Below are 20,605 nucleotides of genomic sequence, written 5' to 3'. Positions count from 1 at the left end.
TTTCGTGTCTTTGCCATGTTTTGGGTATCAGGATAATGCTGCTGTCATAAAATGAGGGGTGGTGTCCTTTACATTTCTGTTTTCTGGAGGATTTCATGTAGAATTGGTATGAGAGTCTGGCTCATGGTTAAAAACCTATGTGTGATGTTTCAGACCTGACCATAAACAATTACAGACTTTACCTAGGAGGCCACATGGGGAAAAGCTGCCCTCCCTACACCAGACTTGGCATACTGCCAATACATTACAGTTTCTAAAGGGAGTTGCAGTCAAGGACTCAAGGCCCCCCGTTAGTCATGCTCCTATAACAGTATTTGCATTCAGAGTCCTGGCACTTTCATTCCTAGGTCTCTCCATCTGAGGCCATGGGCCAAGGTCTTCTTCAGGCACCCCTGCCAAGGCCTGTTTATGCAAGGAGTGCAAAACTTTGGCATTTTTTTCCACTGTGACTCACTACCCAGTACTTTTCCACCCTTAGCCCCCTTCCTTTGCACCCATACCCCCAAGAGCCATCAAACTGCTGAAGCCTTTTTTTCCAAGCTCCTTCAACAGTGAACCAACCCTCATGTCTGTGTGGATCCAGCTGACTCTTGACTAGTGAGTTGTTCCTTGGGAAAAAATGGAACAGAGACAGTTGGTGCTTTCCCTGGTTTTAGTCTCTTGCTTATACCAATGCAATGCCTGAAGACTTAATTCATTTTTGACTTGTTGCTTTGATCAGCTACTCCAACACCTGACAGCTCAGCTCTTTCTCCCAGCTGTTGGGAGATATTTTTTTCCTTAAATCTTTAGTAGAATATACCAGTAAGGCCATTTTGGCCAGGAGTTTTCTTTAATGAAAGTTTTTCACTATATTCAGTTTCTTTAGTAGACATTAGCCTATTCAGGTTTATCTGTGTCTTGTGGAATAAGCATTGAGACTTTATGTCTTTCAAAGAATTTGTTCATTTCATCTAAATTGTCAGATTTATTGGCATAAAGTGTTTATAGTATTCTCTTATTTTATTGTCTGTAGGGTGTATGGTGACGTCCTGTCTTTCATTCTAGATATTGATGTGTCTTCTTTTTTTCTGATTATTCTGGCCAGAGGTTTATCAATTTTATTGATCTTATTAAAGAATGAACTGTTTCATTGTTTTTCTCTATGATTTTTCTGGATTCTATATCATTAATTTTTTTATTATTTTCTGTTTATTATTTTATTTGCTCTTTATTTTTCTAGTTTCTTAAGGTGATGCCTTACTTTCATTTTTTTCTTTTTTCTTATTTTTTGTTGTTTTCTTAAAGAAACAGGGTCCCACTCTTGCTTAGGCTGGAGTGCAGTGGCAAGATCATGGCTCACTGCAGTCTCAAACTCCTAGGTTCAAGCTATCCTCCACCCTCAGCCTCCAGAGTAGTTGGGATTACAGGTGCATGCCACCATGCCTGGCTAATTTTTAATTTTTTTTGTAGAGATGATGTGTTACTACGTTGCCCACGCTGGTCTGAAACTCCTGGCCTCAAGTGATCCCTCCACCTCTGCCTCCCAAGGTGCTGGGATTCCATGTGTAAGCCACTGTGCCTGGCCAAGGTGATGGCTTAAAGCCATTGATTTGAGATGATTCCTTACTTTATAGTTTAAGCATATAATGCCATAATTTTCCTCAAGCACCGTTTTAGTTACGTTACACAAATTTTGAAATGTTTTGTTTTCATTTCCTAATTTCCCTTGTGATTTCTTTATTGAACCTTGGTTTATTTAGAAGTATGTTTAACTTGCAGATATCGGAGATTTGCCAGCCATCTTTTTGTTATTAATTTCTATTTTAATTTTGTTGTGATTAGAGAACATACATTTTATTAATTTAAATTTATAATTTATTTTAATTTTTAATATGGTCTGTTTTACAGAATGTTGTGTATTTGAAAATAATATGAAAGCTACTATTATTGGATGGAGTGTTCTATAAATGTCAGTTAGATTAGGTTGATCATGCTGTTCTAGCTTTTTATGTCCTTATTGATTTCCTCACTACCTGCTCTATCAATGACTGAGAAAGTGTTGAAGTCTCCCACTGCAATAATGTATTTGTCTATTTCTCCTTTCATTCTACCAGTGTTTGCTTAATGTATTTTGAAGCTCTGTTATAGGTGCATACATGCTTATGAGTATGTTCTAGATGTATTCATTTTGATATCCTTTTTTCTCCGTTACTATTCCTAATTCTGAATTTGACTTTAATGTTATTAATATGATTCTTCCAGCCTTCTCTTGGTTAGTCTTTTCATTGCATCTTTTTCTATCCTTTTACTTTTAATCTAGCTGAATGTAGTCTTTATTTTGAAAGTGCGTTCCTTGTTGATAGCATTAGTTGGTTCTTTTTTTTTTTTAAATCTAATTTGACAATCTCTGCCTTTTAATTGGAGGGTTTAGACATTTGCATTGAATGTGATTACCAATATAGTTAAATTTAAACCTACAGTCTTGCTGTTTGTTTTCTGTTTGTTTCACTGATCCTTTGTTTCTTGTTTTTTCTTTTTTTGCTTTCCTTTGGATTTAGTATTTTTCATAATTCCATTTTACCTCCACTGTTGGCTTATTAGCTATACTTCTTCATTTTAGTATTTTAGTGGTTGCTCTAGGATTTATAATAAATGTCATTAATTGACCATATCTTCAGATAATAGTATACTACTTCATATATAGTGTAAAAACCTTACAAGAGTATTTACTCCATAATACTTTGTTATTGCTTTTGCTTTAAGTGATCAATGATTGTTTAAGGAAATTTTTTAATGACCTTTCATGTTTATTCTTTTTTTTTTTTTTTTTCAAAAGATTCAGTATTTTCCGAGTTTTCAAAAACTGCTGGCCACTCAAAGTGGATCAACAAAAATTTAAGAGCTAAAACTGTAAAACTCCTGAAGGCTGGGCACAGAGGTTCATGCCTGTGATTCCAGCACTTTGAGAGGCTGAGGTGGGACGATCACTTGAGCCCAGGGGTTTGAGACCAGCCTGGGTAACATAGAAAGACCTTGTTTCTACAAAAAATAAAAACACAATTAGCCAGGCATGGTGGTGTGCACCTGTAGTCCCAACTTCTTGGGAGGCCAAGGTGGCAGGATTTCCTGAGCCCGTAAATTTGAGACTGCAGTGAGCTGAGTTCATGCCACTGCACTTCAGCCTGGACAACAGAACAAGACCCTGTCTCAAAACCAAAACGAAACTATAAAACTCTTAGAAGAAAACAGGGCTAAATCTTCGTGACTTTGGATTTGGTAATGGATGGTTAGAATTAATACCAAAAATACAATCAATAAACTGATAAATTGGATTTAATAAAAATTAAGAACTTTTGTGTATCAAGGACATTGTCAAGAATGTGAAAAGACAGCATATAGAATGGAAGAAGATATTTGCAAATCCTATATCTGATAAAGGTTTAATATCCAGAATGTGTAAGGAACTCCTGCAACTCAACAACAGAAAGCCAGATAAATCAATTTTGAAATGAGCAAAGGCCTGTAAACCCAGCTGCTTGGCAGATTGAGACAGGAGGATTGCTTGAGGCTAGGAGTTCAAGACCAGCCTGGACAACATAGTGAGACCCTGTCTAAAAACATTTTTTTAATTAGGTGGGTGTGGTGGCATATGCCTGTAGTCACAGCTACATGGGAGACCGAGGCAGGAGGATCACTTGAGGCCAGGCAGTCAAGGCTGCAATGAGCTATGGTTATGCCACTGCATCCCAGCCTGGGCGACAGAGTGAGACCCTGTCTGAGAAAAAAAAAAAAAAGAACAAAAAAAATTTAGAAGATTGCTATTCTAGTCTACTATTTTTTCAAAGGGTGGTCTTGTTAACAATTCTGGAGCCCACCTAAACCTGCTAAATCAAACTTGGTAGTAAAGCTCGGGAGATGGGCGTGTCTAACAGACGTTTCTGGTGGTTTTGATGTCCAGGCATGCAGAGAGATGATGCTTACCTTATGTTTTGTCATTATTTTCAGAATTTACACCTCTCTCTTGTCTTTTGTATCAATATTTATAGAGACATGAACTCTAGGATAGGCATGATGTTGAGAACTAGGAGTTCTCCCCTGGCCAGGGAGATAGAGGCAGGTCTTGGTTAGTTTTGTAGTTGGCTGTGATGACATCTGACACGCTCTCTTCACTTGTTGTCTTCTTCCTGTTCCCTTGTCAGGATTATGAAGAAGCTGTGCTCTTACTGTTAGAAGGAGCTGCCTGGGAAGAAGCTTTGAGGCTGGTAAGAATCTTTTAAATCCTCTGGATGTTGGGTGCTAAGCAGAGAGAGCGAGCAAGGGATTCCAGGTCAGTTGGAATCTCTTGTCTTCTGAGGTTCGTGAAATAAGTAGAAATAGGTCAGGTTCCTGGTTTAAGGAAAAGCGGTGTTTTTAAAACCATTTTTATCATTCTTGATAATATTTTGGAATTAATACTCCACATTTGAAATATTGCTGTCTTTTTACTGAAATGAATTGAATTTCCTTGGCTGCCTTGTAGGAGGCCTGTTTTTCAGGAAAATATTCTGATTACCTCTGAAAGTACTCCATGTCTTTCTAAGTATCTTAACTCTCCAGTGACTAGAAGTTTTCCTTCCTAAAATTATTGTGTTTTTCCTTATAGGTATACAAATATAACAGACTGGATATTATAGAAACCAACGTAAAGCCTTCCATTTTAGAAGGTGAGGGTCCCATTTTAGATAGAATTCCTCATTTGGAAGAAGGTGAGGAGAGAGAGATGAGAGTCTCCTCCTATTTACTGTGTTTTCTTAATAATATGTCATGTAGACTCAATCAAAATTACCCACTGGATATAATACTTAATTCTCACTAGAATTTTTAAATATGCTGAACTATTAAATGGTAACAAAATATTTAAATGTTAGAAACCTGTTATCAAATATGATTAAGAATCTTTGTATTTGGGAATAGTTAATAAACTTGAATATGAACTATATTAGATAATAATGTAACAGTGATAAATTTCTGGCATTTAATAATCATGTTGTGGTTATGTAAGATAATATCCTATTATTCTCAAGAGATAAATGCTGAAATATTTAGGAATGAAGGATCATATCTCTGCCTTACTCTTAAAAGGTTCCACAAAAGTAATAATGAATGCGTGTATGCATGCAGAGAAACAGGAAGCAAAAAATATGTCAAAATGTTAATAATTGGCAAATTGAAGTGAAGGGTATATGTGTGTTCATTGAACTCTTACAACTTTTATGTATGTTTCAACCTTTCAAAGTTTTTTTAAAAATTACCTTTTCAAATGAAGTTTGTGGTTCTTAGAGAACATATGAATATTACCAGTTCTAGAATACTCAGATGGTCACTATGACCTCTTAAAAGCAAAGTGGAGAAGAAGGACATCAGTTTGACTTACAGAAACCTTAGGGAGTGGTTGATTTTAAGTTCTGCATTTTTATGCACATCTACCCTGTAAGTAACGTCTGGCCTTTCTGACATTTACATGTATGCACATTCTTACCTTGTCTGCACCCCCTTCCCCCATCCTAATTAAAACGTTGCTGGGGTACTTTTTATGTCATTCACTTTAGGTACCTCTAACAGGGTACTGAAAGCATCATTCCTCGTCTATAATAATCTAACCAGCTCTTACTTGGATTTTCACCACTAATGAGAACCTTTCTTAGATAAATGCCGATAATTCGTCTGCACAGGCCCAAAACCTATTAATAAAATGCATCCTTGGATAGTAGTATTTTGCTTTTTTAAAATGTATTCTGCTAGTGTTATTTTTCTCTTGTGTATTTTTCCATTTGACAATATTTTTCAGAAATCATTAGACACATTTTTTCCACATCCATGGGCATTTTGATGGATGTTTAGCCAGAAACATTTAGGTAACTTTCTTCTTATTTTTGTTAACTGCGCCCCCCTCCCCGACCCCCATTTTTTTTTCTTTCTTTTTTTTTTTTGTTTGCCAATCCTCTCTTGTTCAGGTCTTCGTTCAGGTGATTTTACAAGTTCAGTGGTAGCGCATATTCTGGGATAATGTTGATGAACTCTAAGATCTGGAATCTCAGTCTCTAATTTGTTAATGCTTATTAAGGAAAAAAAGCTCGCTTGGAAAACCTAGTAACCTCATTCTTTTTGCTGAATTTTAACCCTCCTTCACTGCTCCCTGCCTTTAGTTTTTTCTCTTTGCTTAAACCTCATGCTCAAACTATTTTCCATTCTGCATCTCCAGCCCAGAAAAATTACATGGCATTTCTGGACTCTCAGACAGCCACATTCAGTCGCCACAAGAAACGTTTATTGGTAGTTCGAGAGCTCAAGGAGCAAGCCCAGCAGGCAGGTCTGGGTGAGTGTCTGCGTGAAGGCCATTGACGTGCAGGGCAGTGGGGTCGGGTAATGCCACACATTGTCTAGGTTGCTTGGTGATCCTCCTGCAATCTGATTACTGTGCCATGGGCAAGTGTGAGGCTTCTGTGGAGCCCCTTCAGGGCCATCTGTGTCTGTGTTTGTGTGTTGGTGAAGGGCAGGACTAAGCATGAATGGGGAGAGCTCTGCCAGACATTCCCACTGACCCGCATTCACCCAGAGCAGCTGACCACTTCCGTGTCTAACAAAGTGAGTTTCCTCATTTCCAGAAAAAAGTTCAGGAAACTACTGATTTACATTAGTAATTACTGTATTTAATATTATCTCATTCATTTTGAGATCAACTTTGCAATCATTTTCATCCATCCTTTGATATGCCCCAGTTGACTGTAGTTCATTTACTGCTCTGAAAGTAAACCCACACATTAGCAGGCAGTGTTTTCATCTGCTTCTGGTTCTTCTTTTCTAGATGATGAGGTACCCCACGGCCAAGAGTCAGACCTCTTCTCTGAAACTAGCAGTGTTGTGAGTGGCAGTGAGATGAGTGGCAAATACTCCCATAGTAACTCCAGGATATCAGCGTACGTATCACATTGATTCAGCACATTGACCATATCCTGGGCATATGGGGAAAGTGGAAGCAAATAGATTGGTTTTCTACTGGGACAGCGTAGTGGGAGTGGGGAGAATATTCTCCAACGCTGTGTGGAAGTTGTTCAGACACTTTCCCAGCGTATCTGAGACATTAAACTTGGCGTTGGAAGGTTTTCTTCCTCAGCTTTGTGGCCTGTGTGTTTTCCCATTCCCCATGAGGCAGTCCCTCCCCTGAGTGCTCAGTTTATATTAACATCTGATTTTACTTTTTGAACAAATGTTGTGACTAAATTATAGGCACTGAAAAAATGAAAAGATCAAGCTTCTTCAATTCAAAATCAGGATTGGAAGAGACCATAAATGTAAAATAAGTCATAACACTTTTACCAAATATAGTAACTTGTCAGAAATATTTATTCAACACCCATATGGTAGGTGCAGTAGATGTTACCAAAAACTTATAAGGAGATATGAGTTATAAGAGTTCATAGTCTTGCTTGGGATGTGTGAAACAATGCAAGATTATATATTCAAACTGAATTATGCTTTAGGAATTTAAAATGGAGATCTGTGAAGTTGTGTGGGGTGATCAGCAACTGCAAGAAAGTAGCCAGGCAAGGTAGCACATGCCTGTAGTCCTAGCTACTCAGGAGGCTTAAAAATATCTGTGTAATTTCTAACAGGAGATCATCTAAGAATCGCCGAAAAGCGGAGCGGAAGAAGCACAGCCTCAAAGAAGGCAGTCCGCTGGAGGACCTGGCCCTCCTGGAGGCACTGAGTGAAGTGGTGCAGAACACTGAAAACCTGAAAGGTATATTCTCGGTCCTGATGATGATTCCTGACCACAAACAATAGTGAATAGGCAGTACAGACAGGCAGAGTTCAGTAGGTGATTAAGCTACCATTTTCCCAATTTGAGGAAAGATGAGAACTTTTAGCAGGAAGGGTCATGTCAGCACACATTCCTGAAGCAGCCCTTCTTAGCTGGTAGAACTGAGAAGCCTTCCTCCATTTGGCATCCCCCTAACTGAACTGGGAGAGATGTTTAAGCCAGGATAAAGAATTGTGGGACACTGCTTTCTGCATAGGCCCTCCAGTGTGCTTGATTTTCTTTTTGTAGTACATGTGTTTAATTATTCCAGCATTTGGGAAGAAAAAAGATAATGTGGGAGAAAGGACCTGCAGTGGGATCATAGAAATTTTTGGCTTTGGATAGAAGCTATGGTATGATTCTGTCAATGGAGCTGGGAATATAACTTAACCACTCTTTCAAATTTCTTCTCTCTAGATGAAGTATACCATATTTTAAAGGTACTCTTTCTCTTTGAGTTTGATGAACAAGGAAGGGAATTACAGAAGGGCTTTGAAGATACACTGCAGTTGATGGAAAGGTCACTTCCAGAAATTTGGACTCTTACTTACCAGCAGAATTCAGCTACCCCTGTAAGTTTTCTCAAAGACGGTGTGCATTTTTTTCATCATTTTCATGGGTTATTGTATTCACACAATCCCCAAGTCAAAAAGTTTTCCTGTTCTTAAAACATAGGATGCCATAGTTAAATTATCTTAGATTTATGTTTAAGCTGTCAGTAAGATTTGATATTTGCCTGTAGAGTGACTAGTACACCTTGGCATAGGTTAAATGGACTATCATTTTCCTTTCTGAATGAAGTAGCTGTCATGGAGAAAATGGGAAAGTCACGTGATTGCTCCTGGCCTTCAATGAGGTTGGAGTGGGGAGAAGGGGGAAGATGGGATCAGAGACGGCCTCTCACTTTCCTTTCAGAACTCAGGGATGGGATCAGGCTTTAAAGGGACCCCAGGCAATTGCTTTTCGTTTTGTTTTATGAAAAATTTGACTTGTCACTTCTATGTTGTTATGGTGGACTTTGCGGGTTGTGTTTAAGGCTGAGTCATCTTTGTATCACAGAATTCTAATGTATTGTCATCTGTTTATTATTTATACCTCTGTTCACTCTCTTATACTTCAAGTCTATTGTTAAGAGTTTTTATTTAGATTCAAAAAGGCTGGTATATCAGTCAAGATCTGGAAAGGAAAACAAAAGCCTATCTATTATTTTATCACAGAATTTAATATATGGATTGGTTAAATAAGTATTAGAAGACTAAACAAGGCAAAAGGGAAATACAGAGGAAGGACATTGAGATAGTAACTGTAGGAAGCAGCTTTACCCTCTAGCTGAGGGAACAGGAGGAGGAGTTGGGGATTATTAGAATTTAGAAGCCTGGAAGTGGGGCCCTGTAGAGCTGGCTCTTGAACCTCTGAGAGAAGGGTGCCAGCCAGCTAGTCCTGGCATTTCTGAGGGGGCTGGTTCCAAGCGTACAGAAGTAAATGGAAACTGGAAGGAACAGCTGCTGCTGGGGGAAAAGCCAGCCAGTCGGGCCGGGCTCGGTGGTGGCTCACGCCTGTAATCCCAGCACTTTGGGAGGCCGAGGCAGGCGGATCACCTGAGGTCAGGAGTTCATGACTAACGTGGCCAACATGGAGAAACCCCGTCTCTACTAAAAATACAAAATAACCCGGGCATGGTGGCGCATGCCTGTAATCCCAGCTACTCAGGAGGCTGAGGCACGAGAATCGCTTGAACCTGGGAGGCGGAGGTTGTCATGAACCAAGATCGCGCCATTGCACTCCAACCTGGGCAACAAGAGCGAATCTCTGTCTAAAAAAAAAAAGCCAGCCAATCAAGGAAGAAATCTAGAAATCTTTTGTTCATCCTCCAGCTTTGTACTCCCCCTCTGGTGTTCACTGTAGGCAGGACATGATGGGAACCCAGCAGCAAGGAGGAATATCCTTCAGGTGCCGCGCCCCAGCACCACAAGCAGTGGATAGAAGGGTGGGTTGGAGCTGAGAGATTACAAATCAGCTCACTGTTTAGAAACACATATGCTTATCGTGTCTTGATTTCCTCATTTAGAAATGGGCATAAGACTTCCCTGTGTGCTTCAATAGAATGCTTTGAAGGTTAAATAAGAGGGTGAGTTTGTAAAAGCACTTTACAAACCATTGAAATAAAAGCAACTAGGACTCAGGGCGCCACAACTTCTTGAATTTATTATAATAGGTATTTCTTAGAAGAAATGTGATCATCATCTTCAAAACTGTAGTGCTTTTGAAGATAATTGTTTTTGTTTTTTGAGACAGGGTCTCACTCTGTTGCTCAGGTTGGAGTGCAGTGATCACCCCTCACTGCAGCATCCACTGCCCTGGGCTCAGGTGATCCTCCCACCTCAGCCTCTTGAGTAGCTGGGACTACAGGCGCATACCACAACACCTGGTTAATTTTCAAATTTTTTGTAGAGATAGGGTGTCACCATGTTGTCCCCGCTGGTCTTGAACAACTCCTGGGCTCAAGTGGTCTGCCCACCTCACCTCTCCAAAGTGCTGGGACTATAGGCATGAGCCACTGTGCCCGGCTTGAAGATAATAATTTATAATACCACTCCCATGCCGTCCCCTTCCCTCTTCTCTTCTGATCACATGATCACATTAAGGTCTTATTTTATTTTATTTTTTTCTTGCTCTGTCACCCAGGCTAGAGTGCAGTGACGGTATGATCAATCATGGCTTGCTGCAGCCTCGAATGCCTGGGCTAAAGCAGTCCTCCCACCGCAGTCTCCTGAGTAATTGGGACCACAGGTGCACACCACCATGCCCAGCTAATTTTAAAATTTTTTCCTAGACATGGGGAGGGGGAGTCTTGCTGTGTTGCCCAAGCTGGTCTTGAACTCCTGACCTCAAGTGATCCTACTGCCTTGGCCTCCCAAAGTGCTGAGATTACAGGTGTAAGCCACCATGCCTCCCACATTAAGTTCTAAGACATCAATTTTATGATTGTGGTTTTGATTGGTGAAGTATGGTTGTGGTATGTGCAGGATACCGGGAGTGACTTCTCATGGCGTTGCTCCTGAGAGTGTGCCACCAAGGGTCTGCACTAACCAGGGGTGTGCCCAGAGGCTCGCTGCAGGCTTGAAATTCCTGCAGTCTTGTGTTTTACCTGGAGCTCATGTGCACAGTTTCCATTCTGCTCCATAGTATGCACATATTTGTATTTATTTCAACTTAAAAATGTTTGTTTCCCGTAACTCTTTGCGTATAATTGATATTCTACATATTTGTAGCCTCTTGTACTGTTTTCTCTCTCCTCAGGGAGTGGTTTGCTCATTTAGAAGAGGCTAAGATATATCACTGTAGAGTTTCGTTTCTTTTCTTTTCCCCCGCCCCCCATCTTTACCTTGTTCTGGGAGAAAGGAGAATTAGAAGTCTGAGTTGCAGCTGGAGAAACTGGCAAATTAAAATCACATTGGGAAAGAGAATTACTGTGTTTCACACCATACCAGTAGAAATGACAGGCTGTTTTCTGCTGGTAGGGATTTGGCCTTTGGTATTGGCAGTCTTGAGAAGTATTAGATAATCTTTGCTGATACAGTCTATTTTCTCCTCAGGTTCTAGGTCCCAATTCTACCGCAAATAGTATCATGGCATCTTATCAACAACAGAAGACTTCGGTTCCTGTTCTTGGTTAGTATTTTTTCTCATTTAATATTACAATACTAAGCAGAAGGACTATCTTTCTGTAAGTATTGAGAAGATCAGCAGTATAAGGAGAGATTGGATACAATTTTTCACTACAAAAAATTGACTACAATTCTTCCTCAATTCTAAGACTGCATCTTTAGTATGATCAGTTTCATGCTTCTAGCAGTGGGGGACCTGGTGCGGGAAAATCCGCCATGACCATTGTATGTGTAATTTTTTAAAAAGTGTGGCATATGCTTGTTCATAAAGGCACATCACAGTTCCAGTTTCAGTCTAAACTGTCTACATTTACATATACATCAAAAGATTCTTCTGAAGCATCATTACTGGCTATTGTTACGCTTTGCATCTTGGGGGCATTTTCATAAACCTTGCTTATGAGTGGGACCTTTTTATTATGTTTAGGATTGATAATATAATTTGAAGGCACATCCAAAGAATATTAGCATTTATACATATTTCCTGTTTAGTTATGCATGAAGTGTTTTATTTGTTGAGGGGAGATGATTCTCAATTAGATTACTTATATCCCTAAAAATTAAAAACCCTAAGCGCTTTCTTTTGAAAGTTGGTTAGAAACATTTGATGGGTCAACTTGGGACTTTCAGTATTTGCCCTTACTTATAGTTGGATCAATGAAGCATCTTAGCTTTGAAAAGTGAATGATAGTTTCTAAAATAATTGGCAGTTTTAACTGCTATTATTTGCATTTCTGGCATGTGACAAGCAACTTTCTGAAATTTTTTTTCACCAAAGTGCTACACTGTAATAGCATTTTGATGACATTTGAAGTAGCCTGTGGGGATTCAAATTAAGTTTGACTTTAACAGCTTATGTTGCTACCAGGAAGGTAGCTACAGCTACCTTCCATCCCAGCTGAACTCATACATCCAGACAGTAACTACTGTATTCCTAGCTCCTCTTCTGTCTGGAGAATGGCAAGGTACTTTTGGTATCAGTTTTGACATATCCACTTATTCCTTTTTTTTCTATTTAAAAAAAAAAACAGATGGGGTCTTAATATATTGCCCAGGCTGGTCTCACACTTCTGCTCTCAAGTGATCCTCCTGCCTCAGCCTCCCAAAGTGCTGGGATTACAGGCGTCTGCCCCTGTGCCCAGCCCACTTATTTCTCAGATGCTAGGAACTTATATTAGACCTGAGGCCATTTGGTCATTGTTTATTTTGTGCTGTAGTCCAATCCAGTTGTGATTTCTGCCTCCTGTGTTCCTCATTGCTGGCCTGATGCTGACCTTCAGGTCAGGTCAGTCCCACCATTCCCCGGGGTATTCTAGATGGCTTTCCCACTTCAAAGAGCACTTTCTTGTTTTCCAGCTGAGCCTTAAAGACACTCTGTAATATTTGAGAGCCCCTCATTATCTGAGTGTGTATTATCATTACCCTTGTGGTTTCAACGATGTTTAGGAAAAGGGAAGTTCCTATAATTCAAAAATTGCCACTGATGAACTAATCACAAAATTAGTGCCACTCAAATATTACTCAGCTGCCCCTCCCCAGCTAACAATAGTTAAGTATATTGGCACATCCCCGCAAGTGAAATCAATGACTTGATGGGTCATTTCTGATTGTTTCCTGCTTTGATGCAATACAGTATCATGCAGATCAGTTGCAAGTCTTGCAAAAATTTAGTATTACATAAAATAGATTAAAATGATATTGGAAAAGTACTTGAATCACAGCTGGGTTGGACTTGTTGCAATTGATGACAAAATAAGTGCTTCAAATGATTTAGACTATCAAAGGATTGAGAGAGGTCCTTAGAAAAATTGAAAAGCCCTCAAGGTATTTTTATAAAAATGACTTTTTTTGTGTGCTGTGAAATTCAAATATGGAAATGTGAAATATGTCGTGTCCTGCTGTCACATAATTTGTCAGAATAATTACTTTCTTGCCCAAAAGTCTGTACTTTGTGTTTATTTCAAGTTAAGTCTAGTATCGAATATAGTTGTAGTTATGCCTAATTTTAAAAAATGAGATAGAGCACATTATTTTCGTAACTAGTTTTTTTAAGATAAAGTCTTATTCCAACTTTAATTGGAATTTATGAAATACCTTGTTGATAGTGAATTTATTTAAGTAGCCTTTTTCCAGTATTGATATTCTTATGTCTTTATGGCACCATTTAGTGGAGAGAAATGTAAACAAACATAAAGATGTAGTATTAAATCATAACTGCATAAAATTAACTGTAGTACATACTGCACTACTGTAATAATTTTGTAGCTACCTCCTGTTGCTATTGTGGTGGGTGAGCTCAAGTGTTACCAATATCTGCTTGAACGGCCATGTGCCAGTAATCATCTCCACATGAGCAGCACATGAGATTCTCTATTAATTGCATATGGCAGTGAAAAGTGATCTCGCGTTCTCGTGTATTTTTTATCATGTTTAATGTAATATCGTAAACCTTAAATAACACCATGAGACTTATAGGAAGTACCACAAGTGATGCTCCCAGGAAGCAGAGAAAAGTCATAACATTACAAGAAAAAGTTGACTTGCTCGATATGTACTGTAGATTGAGGTCTGCAGCTGTGGTTGCCCACCACTTCAAGATAAATGAACCCAGTGCAAGGACTATTATAAAAGAAAAGGAAATTTATGAAGCTGTCACTGCAGTTATGCCAGCAGGCATGAAAACCTTGTACTTTTTGCAAAATACCTTTTTATCTTGTATTGAAGATGCAGCTTTTATGTAGGTGCAGGATTGCTATGAGAAAGGCATACCTATACAACTATTATGATTTGAGAAAAAGCACAGTCATTGTATGAGAACTTAAAGCAAAAAGATGAAGGATCAAAGCTGGAAAATTTAATGCCAGCAAAGGATGGTTTGATAATTTTAGAAAGAGGTTTGGCTTTGTAAATGTCAGGATAACAGGAAAAGCAGCTCCTGCCATCCAGGAGGCAGCAGCAAAGGCAGTCAGGTTTATGATCAGGACTGCCCTTATCTATAAAGCTGCTAACCCCTGAGCCTGGAAGGGAAAAGATTAACACCAGCTGCCAGGCTTTTGGTTGTACCATACAACAAGAAGGCTTAGACAAGGAGAACACTTTTTCTGGATTGGTTCCATTGTCGATTTGTCCCTGAAGTTAAGTAGTATCTTGCCAGTAAGGGGACTGCCTTTTAAAGTTCTTTTGATACTGGAGAATGCCCGAGGCCACCCCAAGCCCCATGAGTTCAACACCGAAGACGTTGAAGTGATCTACTTGCCCCCAAACACACATCTCTAATTCATCCTCTAGATCAGGGTGTCATAAGGACCTTTAAGGCTCATTACAAATAGTACTCTATGGAAAGGATTGTCAAATGTATGGAAAAGAACCTTGACAGAACATGAAAATCTGGAAGAATTACACCATCAATGATGCCATCATTGTTACAGAAAAAGCTGTGAAAGCCATCAAGCCCAAGACAATAAATTCCTGCTAGAGAAAACTGTGTCCAGATATGCATGACTTCACAGGCTTTACGACAGCCAATCAAGGAAATCATGAAAGAGATTGTGGATCTGGCAAAAAAAAAAAAAAAAAATGGTGCATGAAGATTTCAAGATAGGAGTCTTGGAGAAATTCAAGAGGTGATAGACATCACACCAGAGGAATTAACAGAAGATGACTTGATGGAGATGAGTGCTTCCAAACCAGTGCCAGACAATGAGGAAGATGACATAAAAGAAGCAGTGCCAGAAAATAAATTGACATTTGTTCCAAAGGTTCCAGTTATTCAAGACTGCCTTTGGCTTCTTTTACAACATGGATGATTCTATGTTATGGGCAGTGAAACTAAAAGAAACTGTGGAAGGATTGGTACCTTAGAGAAATGAAAAAGCAAAAACATCAGAAATTATGGTGTATTTCTATAAAGTTAGTGACACTGAGTGTGCCCACCTCTCTTGCCTCTTCTTTAACCTCGCCTACCTGTTTCATCTCTACCACCCCTGAGACAGCAAGACCAACCCCTCCACTTCCTCCTCCACTTCAGCCTACTCAACGTGAAGATGACAAAGATGAAGACCTTTATGATGATCCACTTCCATTTAATGAATAGTAAATATTGTTTTCTTTATGATTTTCTTAATATTTTCTTTTCTCTAGCTTACTTTATTGTAGGAATGTAGTATATAATACATATAACATACAAAACATTTGTTAACTGACTTTTTATGCTGCCAATACACTACCGAACAACAGTAAGCTATTGGTACTTGAGTTTTAGAGATTCAGAAGTTAAACATGGGGCCAGGTGTGGTGGCTCACACCTGTAATCTTAGCACTTTGGGAGGCTGAGGTGGGTGGAACGAGACCAGGAGTTTGAGCGTAGCCTGGGCAGCATGGTGAAACCTCGTCTGTACAAAAATTAGCCAGGTATGGTGGTGTACACTTGTAGTCCCAGCTACTTGGGAGGCTGAGACAGGAGAATCACTTGAACCCAGGGGGTCGAGGCTGCAGTGAGTCATGATCATGCCACTGCACTCCAACCTGGGCAACACAATGAGACCCTGTCTCAAAAAAAAAAAAAAAAAAAAAAAAGGTATATGCAGATTTTTGACTGTGCAGGGGGGTCCGCACCCATAACCCTACATTCAAGGATCAATTGTAATTTTTCATGCCTGCATGGCTCATATGTACAGATTTACTGCTGGAAGTTTATCATAATGCTGAAAAAGAAAATCCTTATATATACATGTTTTCTCGTATCTCTGCTTGCAGTATATGATTCCTGGTTAGAAAAGAAACTTAAGAAATCTAAGTGAAAGAGTGCCTGGGAGTTTTAGGTTACAGTAACAGAATCTTTTCCTAACCCTCTCTCTCCATTCACTTTTTTTAAAGCAGGGGCATCTTTATTGATCAACATGTTTGTCGAAGTTTCATCATAAAGTAGTTCCTGTCCATTAACTTCACTTACTGAATATGTGCTACCACATTTTGCTGTTCCTTAAAAATTGAGATAGACTTTACATATAGTGAAATGCAGAGATTTCAGGTGTACAATGTGATGAGTTTTAATAAATGTATACAGCCGTGTAACTGCTGCCACCACCCCTCCCACCAGTTTGAAATACAGAACATTCTTCCACTTTGAATCACTGGGTGAGCATGCCTGAGGTTGAAATGCAGTCTCCTCTCAGGGCAGGGCCTCCAGGCTGTGTTTGCTCTGACCTGGAGGTTGCAGGGGTAGCAGACACATGAACTCTGGCTCTGATGGTCTTATTGCTGCAAACCCCACCTGCCTAGTTTGTTTAGTTTAGAGTTACTGCCTCAGCGCCCTCCAACAAGAGTATGTCTGTCACAATTTCCCTTCCTTTCTTACTTTTAGATGCTGAGCTTTTTATACCACCAAAGATCAACAGAAGAACCCAGTGGAAGCTGAGCCTGCTAGACTGAGTGACTGCAGTTAGGAGGGATCCGACAGAGAAGACCATTTCCACTCATTCCTGTTGTCCTACCACCCCTTGCTCTTTGAGGCCTGGCTATTGAGAACTGGAAAGAGTAAAATGATAACTTACCTTAGCATTGTCAAGAACTTCAGTAGACAACAAGCAATTCTATTTATTTTATTTTGTGTATACATCTTAATCATTAGCAAGTCATTAACTTTAACCATTTATGGCATCATTTTGTGAGAATGATTGTTCTTTCACTTGGGCTGTTTGAGAGCATAATTATGGTAATCATGAGATTAATATTTCATGGTTTCTACCTCCAAAGTGTGAAGACAAGTAAAATAATGTTTCTAAATTGTCTTATTTTATTGGCAGAGAAGATTACAATGGCTATTAGTGCTATATTTGGTCAAATGTAATCACTTAAATAGCTTCTTGTCACCTTAAACTAAAGCAGAATAAAAAGTATCCTTTGAAATTATAAGCCCTCCTTTGCTGACAGCTGTTATTTTGTAACATCTTACCAGGTCATGTGCTTTTAGTTATAACTGGGCTGAGCCTCCTATAACTACAATGTCTATAGGGACTGGTTTACTGCCTGTGTATTTCCTGCTAGAGAGTTAGCAGTGTTAGAGCTAGAACAGATTAGAATTTCTAAACAGTATCATGCACATTTGGTGTGACTGATCAGTGTGCATTGTATGGCATGCATGGTTGTGAATTATTCTCTGTTCTCCAAATACTGTTTCTTTAACTCAGATATTTTTGTTAGTGTCTAGGCCACTTCATTTATTTTTTGTTATGGTACTTTACTGACTTCTCTTTATTCAATTCTCCACCCCCTCACCAAAAAAAACTGTCTCAAAATGAGAATATTTTATTTTTATGGTGAGTCTAGAAAACGCCCACTTCATTCTGATTAAAAATTCTTCCATGTTTTAAATATCAGAACCAGACCTTTCTTACTGTATATCTTAGTCCATTTGTGTCTCTATAACAACAATCAGCTTTCAAAGGAACTAATAGAGTGAAAACTCACTCATTACCACGAGGATGGCACCAAGCGATTCACGTAGGATCTGCCCCTGTGAGCAAAACACCTCCCTTTGGGCCCCACTTCCAACATTGGTGATCACATTTCAACATGAGGTTTAGGGAAACAAATGCCTAAACTATAGCAGTGTACATAAGCTAACAGGAAATGCTGCTTTTGATCCTCAAAGAAGTGATATAGCCAAAATTATAATGTAAGAAGCCTTTCCCAGTATAGCAAGATGTTAACTATAGAATCAATCTAGGAGTATTTACTATAAAATTCAACTTTTTTGTATGTTTGAACATTTTCACAATCTAACGGGAGTTTTTAAAAAGAAGAGAAAGAAGATATACTTTGCTTTGGAGAAATCTACTTTTTGACTCACATGGGTTTGCTGTAATTAAGTGCCCAATATTGAAAGGCTGCAAGTACTTTGTAATCACTCTTTGGCATGGGTAAATAGGCATGGTAACTTATATTGAAATATAGTGCTCTTGCTTTGGATAACTGTAAAGGGACCCATGCTGATAGACTGGAAATAGAAGTAAATGTGTTCATTGATAATGGTGTGAATTTTCCTGGACGTTCAGTTTCCTTAAATAATGTATTGAAGCAGCAAGAAATAATTTGTTTGAATGCAAATTACTATCAATTACTGTTTCTCTCATCATGCAAATTACTATCAATTACTGTTTCTCTCATCTGAGCAGGATTGGATTTTGTTCATTTTTAGAAGAAGCAGGCAGGAGGAGACCTTCCAAATTGAGGCAAAGCCAAGAATTACTCATGGGGGAAAACTGAGTGTATGAGAAAAGGAGAAAACTCCTCTGAGTGATGAATGCTTAATTTGGGGGAAAGAGTCTGTCAGGTTTTAGAAAAGAGTACATAAATTTGGATCCTGTCCCAAAGCAAGTTCATGCTGCAATAAGCTAAAACCTTCACTTTTCTTGGTTCCGTTGAGTCAGATAGCTTTGCTCGGATGCTCTAAACTTCAAGAAGGAACTTGCAGAAGACTGTCTTCTTCAGTCAAAGTGCATTTTAAATTTATGCTTTTTAAAAAACTGAGGCCAGGTGTGGTGGATCATACCTGTAATCTCAGCACTTTGGGAGGCTGAGGCGTTTGAGACCAGCCTAGCCAACATGGTGAAATCCCATCTCTACTAAAAATACAAAAAAAATTAGGCAGGTGTGGTGGTGGGCACCTGTGATCCCAGCTACTTGGGAGGCTGAGGCAGGAGAATCACTTGAACCTGGGAGGTGGAGGTTGCAGTGAGCCAAGATCGTGCCACTGTACATCAGCCTGGACAAGAACAAGACTCTGTCTCAAAAAAAAAACAAAAAAACCAAAAAAAAGTAGGAGCAATTTTTATATGCATTTATGGATGTAGCTTGGTGCAATTTCTTAGCCCTGCTGCATATTTTAAATTAAATTTATATATGCATGTATATATACATACACATTTGAGAGATTTGACATAGCAATAGCTGAAGTGGGTGTTTTTAAAAATAAGTAAACTGATGAAGCTTAGTAACTTAAGGTGACTGCAAATTTGAGAAGCAAAATTAGATTTGTTCTTCCTCTTGTGCTGGTTATTGTACTCCCATATTCTCTAGAAGCACCGCCTGGACAAGCCCTGGGGAGTCTTTCTTTGGCTGTTCTTTCTTGTTTGTCGTATTTATTAGTAACTGGGTGCAAATAAACATCTTAGGAGCTAGGTAGCTGTACGTATTCACGAGGCTGGAGATAAGACAAGGCTAATTTGGTAACATTTGGCAGTGCTGAAGGCCTGCTTTGGATTCTCATGTTTCTATATTCTCTGTGCTCCTTGAGCCCTTGCCTGTGCCTGCAGTGGGCTGCTCCACCACTATTCTTTTTGGCTCTAAAGTCCCAGGACCTTTAAGAACAATAGTTGTCCTCCTGGTATAAAGGAAAGAACAAGGCTTTGGGCCATGTGTCCAATCATCTTAGCAGTCTTGGACAAAGTCACTTAATCTCACTGAGCCTTGCTTTCCTTCAGTCGTGTGTGTGCCCATCAAGCTAAGCAGAGTTTCTCAATGGCACTGTTGTCATTTTGGTTCATGTCATTCTTTCTTTGGGTGTTGGGAGGTGCTTCCCTGCACATTGTGAGATGTTTTAACGACTTCCCTGGTCTCTAACCCCTAGATGCCAATAGTACACACTCCCACCCCTGTTATGACAACCACAAATATCTTTAGACATTGTTAAAGATAACGTCTTTGGCCCCTACAGGCCAAAGGTGCCCCCCACTTGAGAACAACGTCTTTGGCCCCTACAGGCCAAAGGTGCCCCCCACTTGAGAATTACTGTGCTAAGATAAGTTCCAAATACTTAGTAAAACTATCACTTTTTTATGAGGAGATTCTCTTTTTCTACTGGGGCATACTTGTGAGGATCAAGTGAGAAAATTCACAAAGTGCTTTGAAAAAGACTGCACAATTGCTCAGCCCTCAACTGGCATTTTTCATTTAAAAATGAACGTTGAGGCCTAGGAAGGGCTGGAGACGCCCATCCTCCAGAACCACCTCCCAACCCTCCTCATTAAGACCCTTGCCTTTTTAGGGATCTTTGATGTGGGGTTCATACACCCCTAAGGGATCGGTAGATAGAGCATATTTCTGTATGATATGT

The 20,605-nt window shown here is 39.3% G+C and overlaps 1 protein-coding gene across 1 annotated transcript in view; it reads left to right on the top strand.

Annotated features, from left to right (window-relative positions):
* The window catches only part of ELP1 (elongator acetyltransferase complex subunit 1), a 64,774-nt gene extending 47,371 nt beyond the window's left edge, over positions 1-17,403 (top strand). The window contains exons 30-37 of the mRNA XM_054500323.2: positions 4,182-4,244; positions 4,625-4,685; positions 6,224-6,337; positions 6,827-6,938; positions 7,635-7,762; positions 8,240-8,394; positions 11,419-11,494; positions 16,853-17,403. Coding sequence (XP_054356298.1) covers positions 4,182-4,244; positions 4,625-4,685; positions 6,224-6,337; positions 6,827-6,938; positions 7,635-7,762; positions 8,240-8,394; positions 11,419-11,494; positions 16,853-16,920 — 777 coding nt within the window. The 3' untranslated portion in view covers positions 16,921-17,403. The remainder of the gene's footprint in view (positions 1-4,181; positions 4,245-4,624; positions 4,686-6,223; positions 6,338-6,826; positions 6,939-7,634; positions 7,763-8,239; positions 8,395-11,418; positions 11,495-16,852) is intronic.
* Positions 17,404-20,605: the final 3,202 nt, after the last annotated feature.

This window comes from Pongo pygmaeus, chromosome 13, assembly GCF_028885625.2.
Source record: "Pongo pygmaeus isolate AG05252 chromosome 13, NHGRI_mPonPyg2-v2.0_pri, whole genome shotgun sequence".
NCBI classification, from domain to species: Eukaryota; Metazoa; Chordata; class Mammalia; order Primates; family Hominidae; genus Pongo; species Pongo pygmaeus.
The sequence above is the reverse complement of the archived record's forward strand: the minus strand, read 5'-3'. Positions and strand labels throughout refer to the sequence as shown.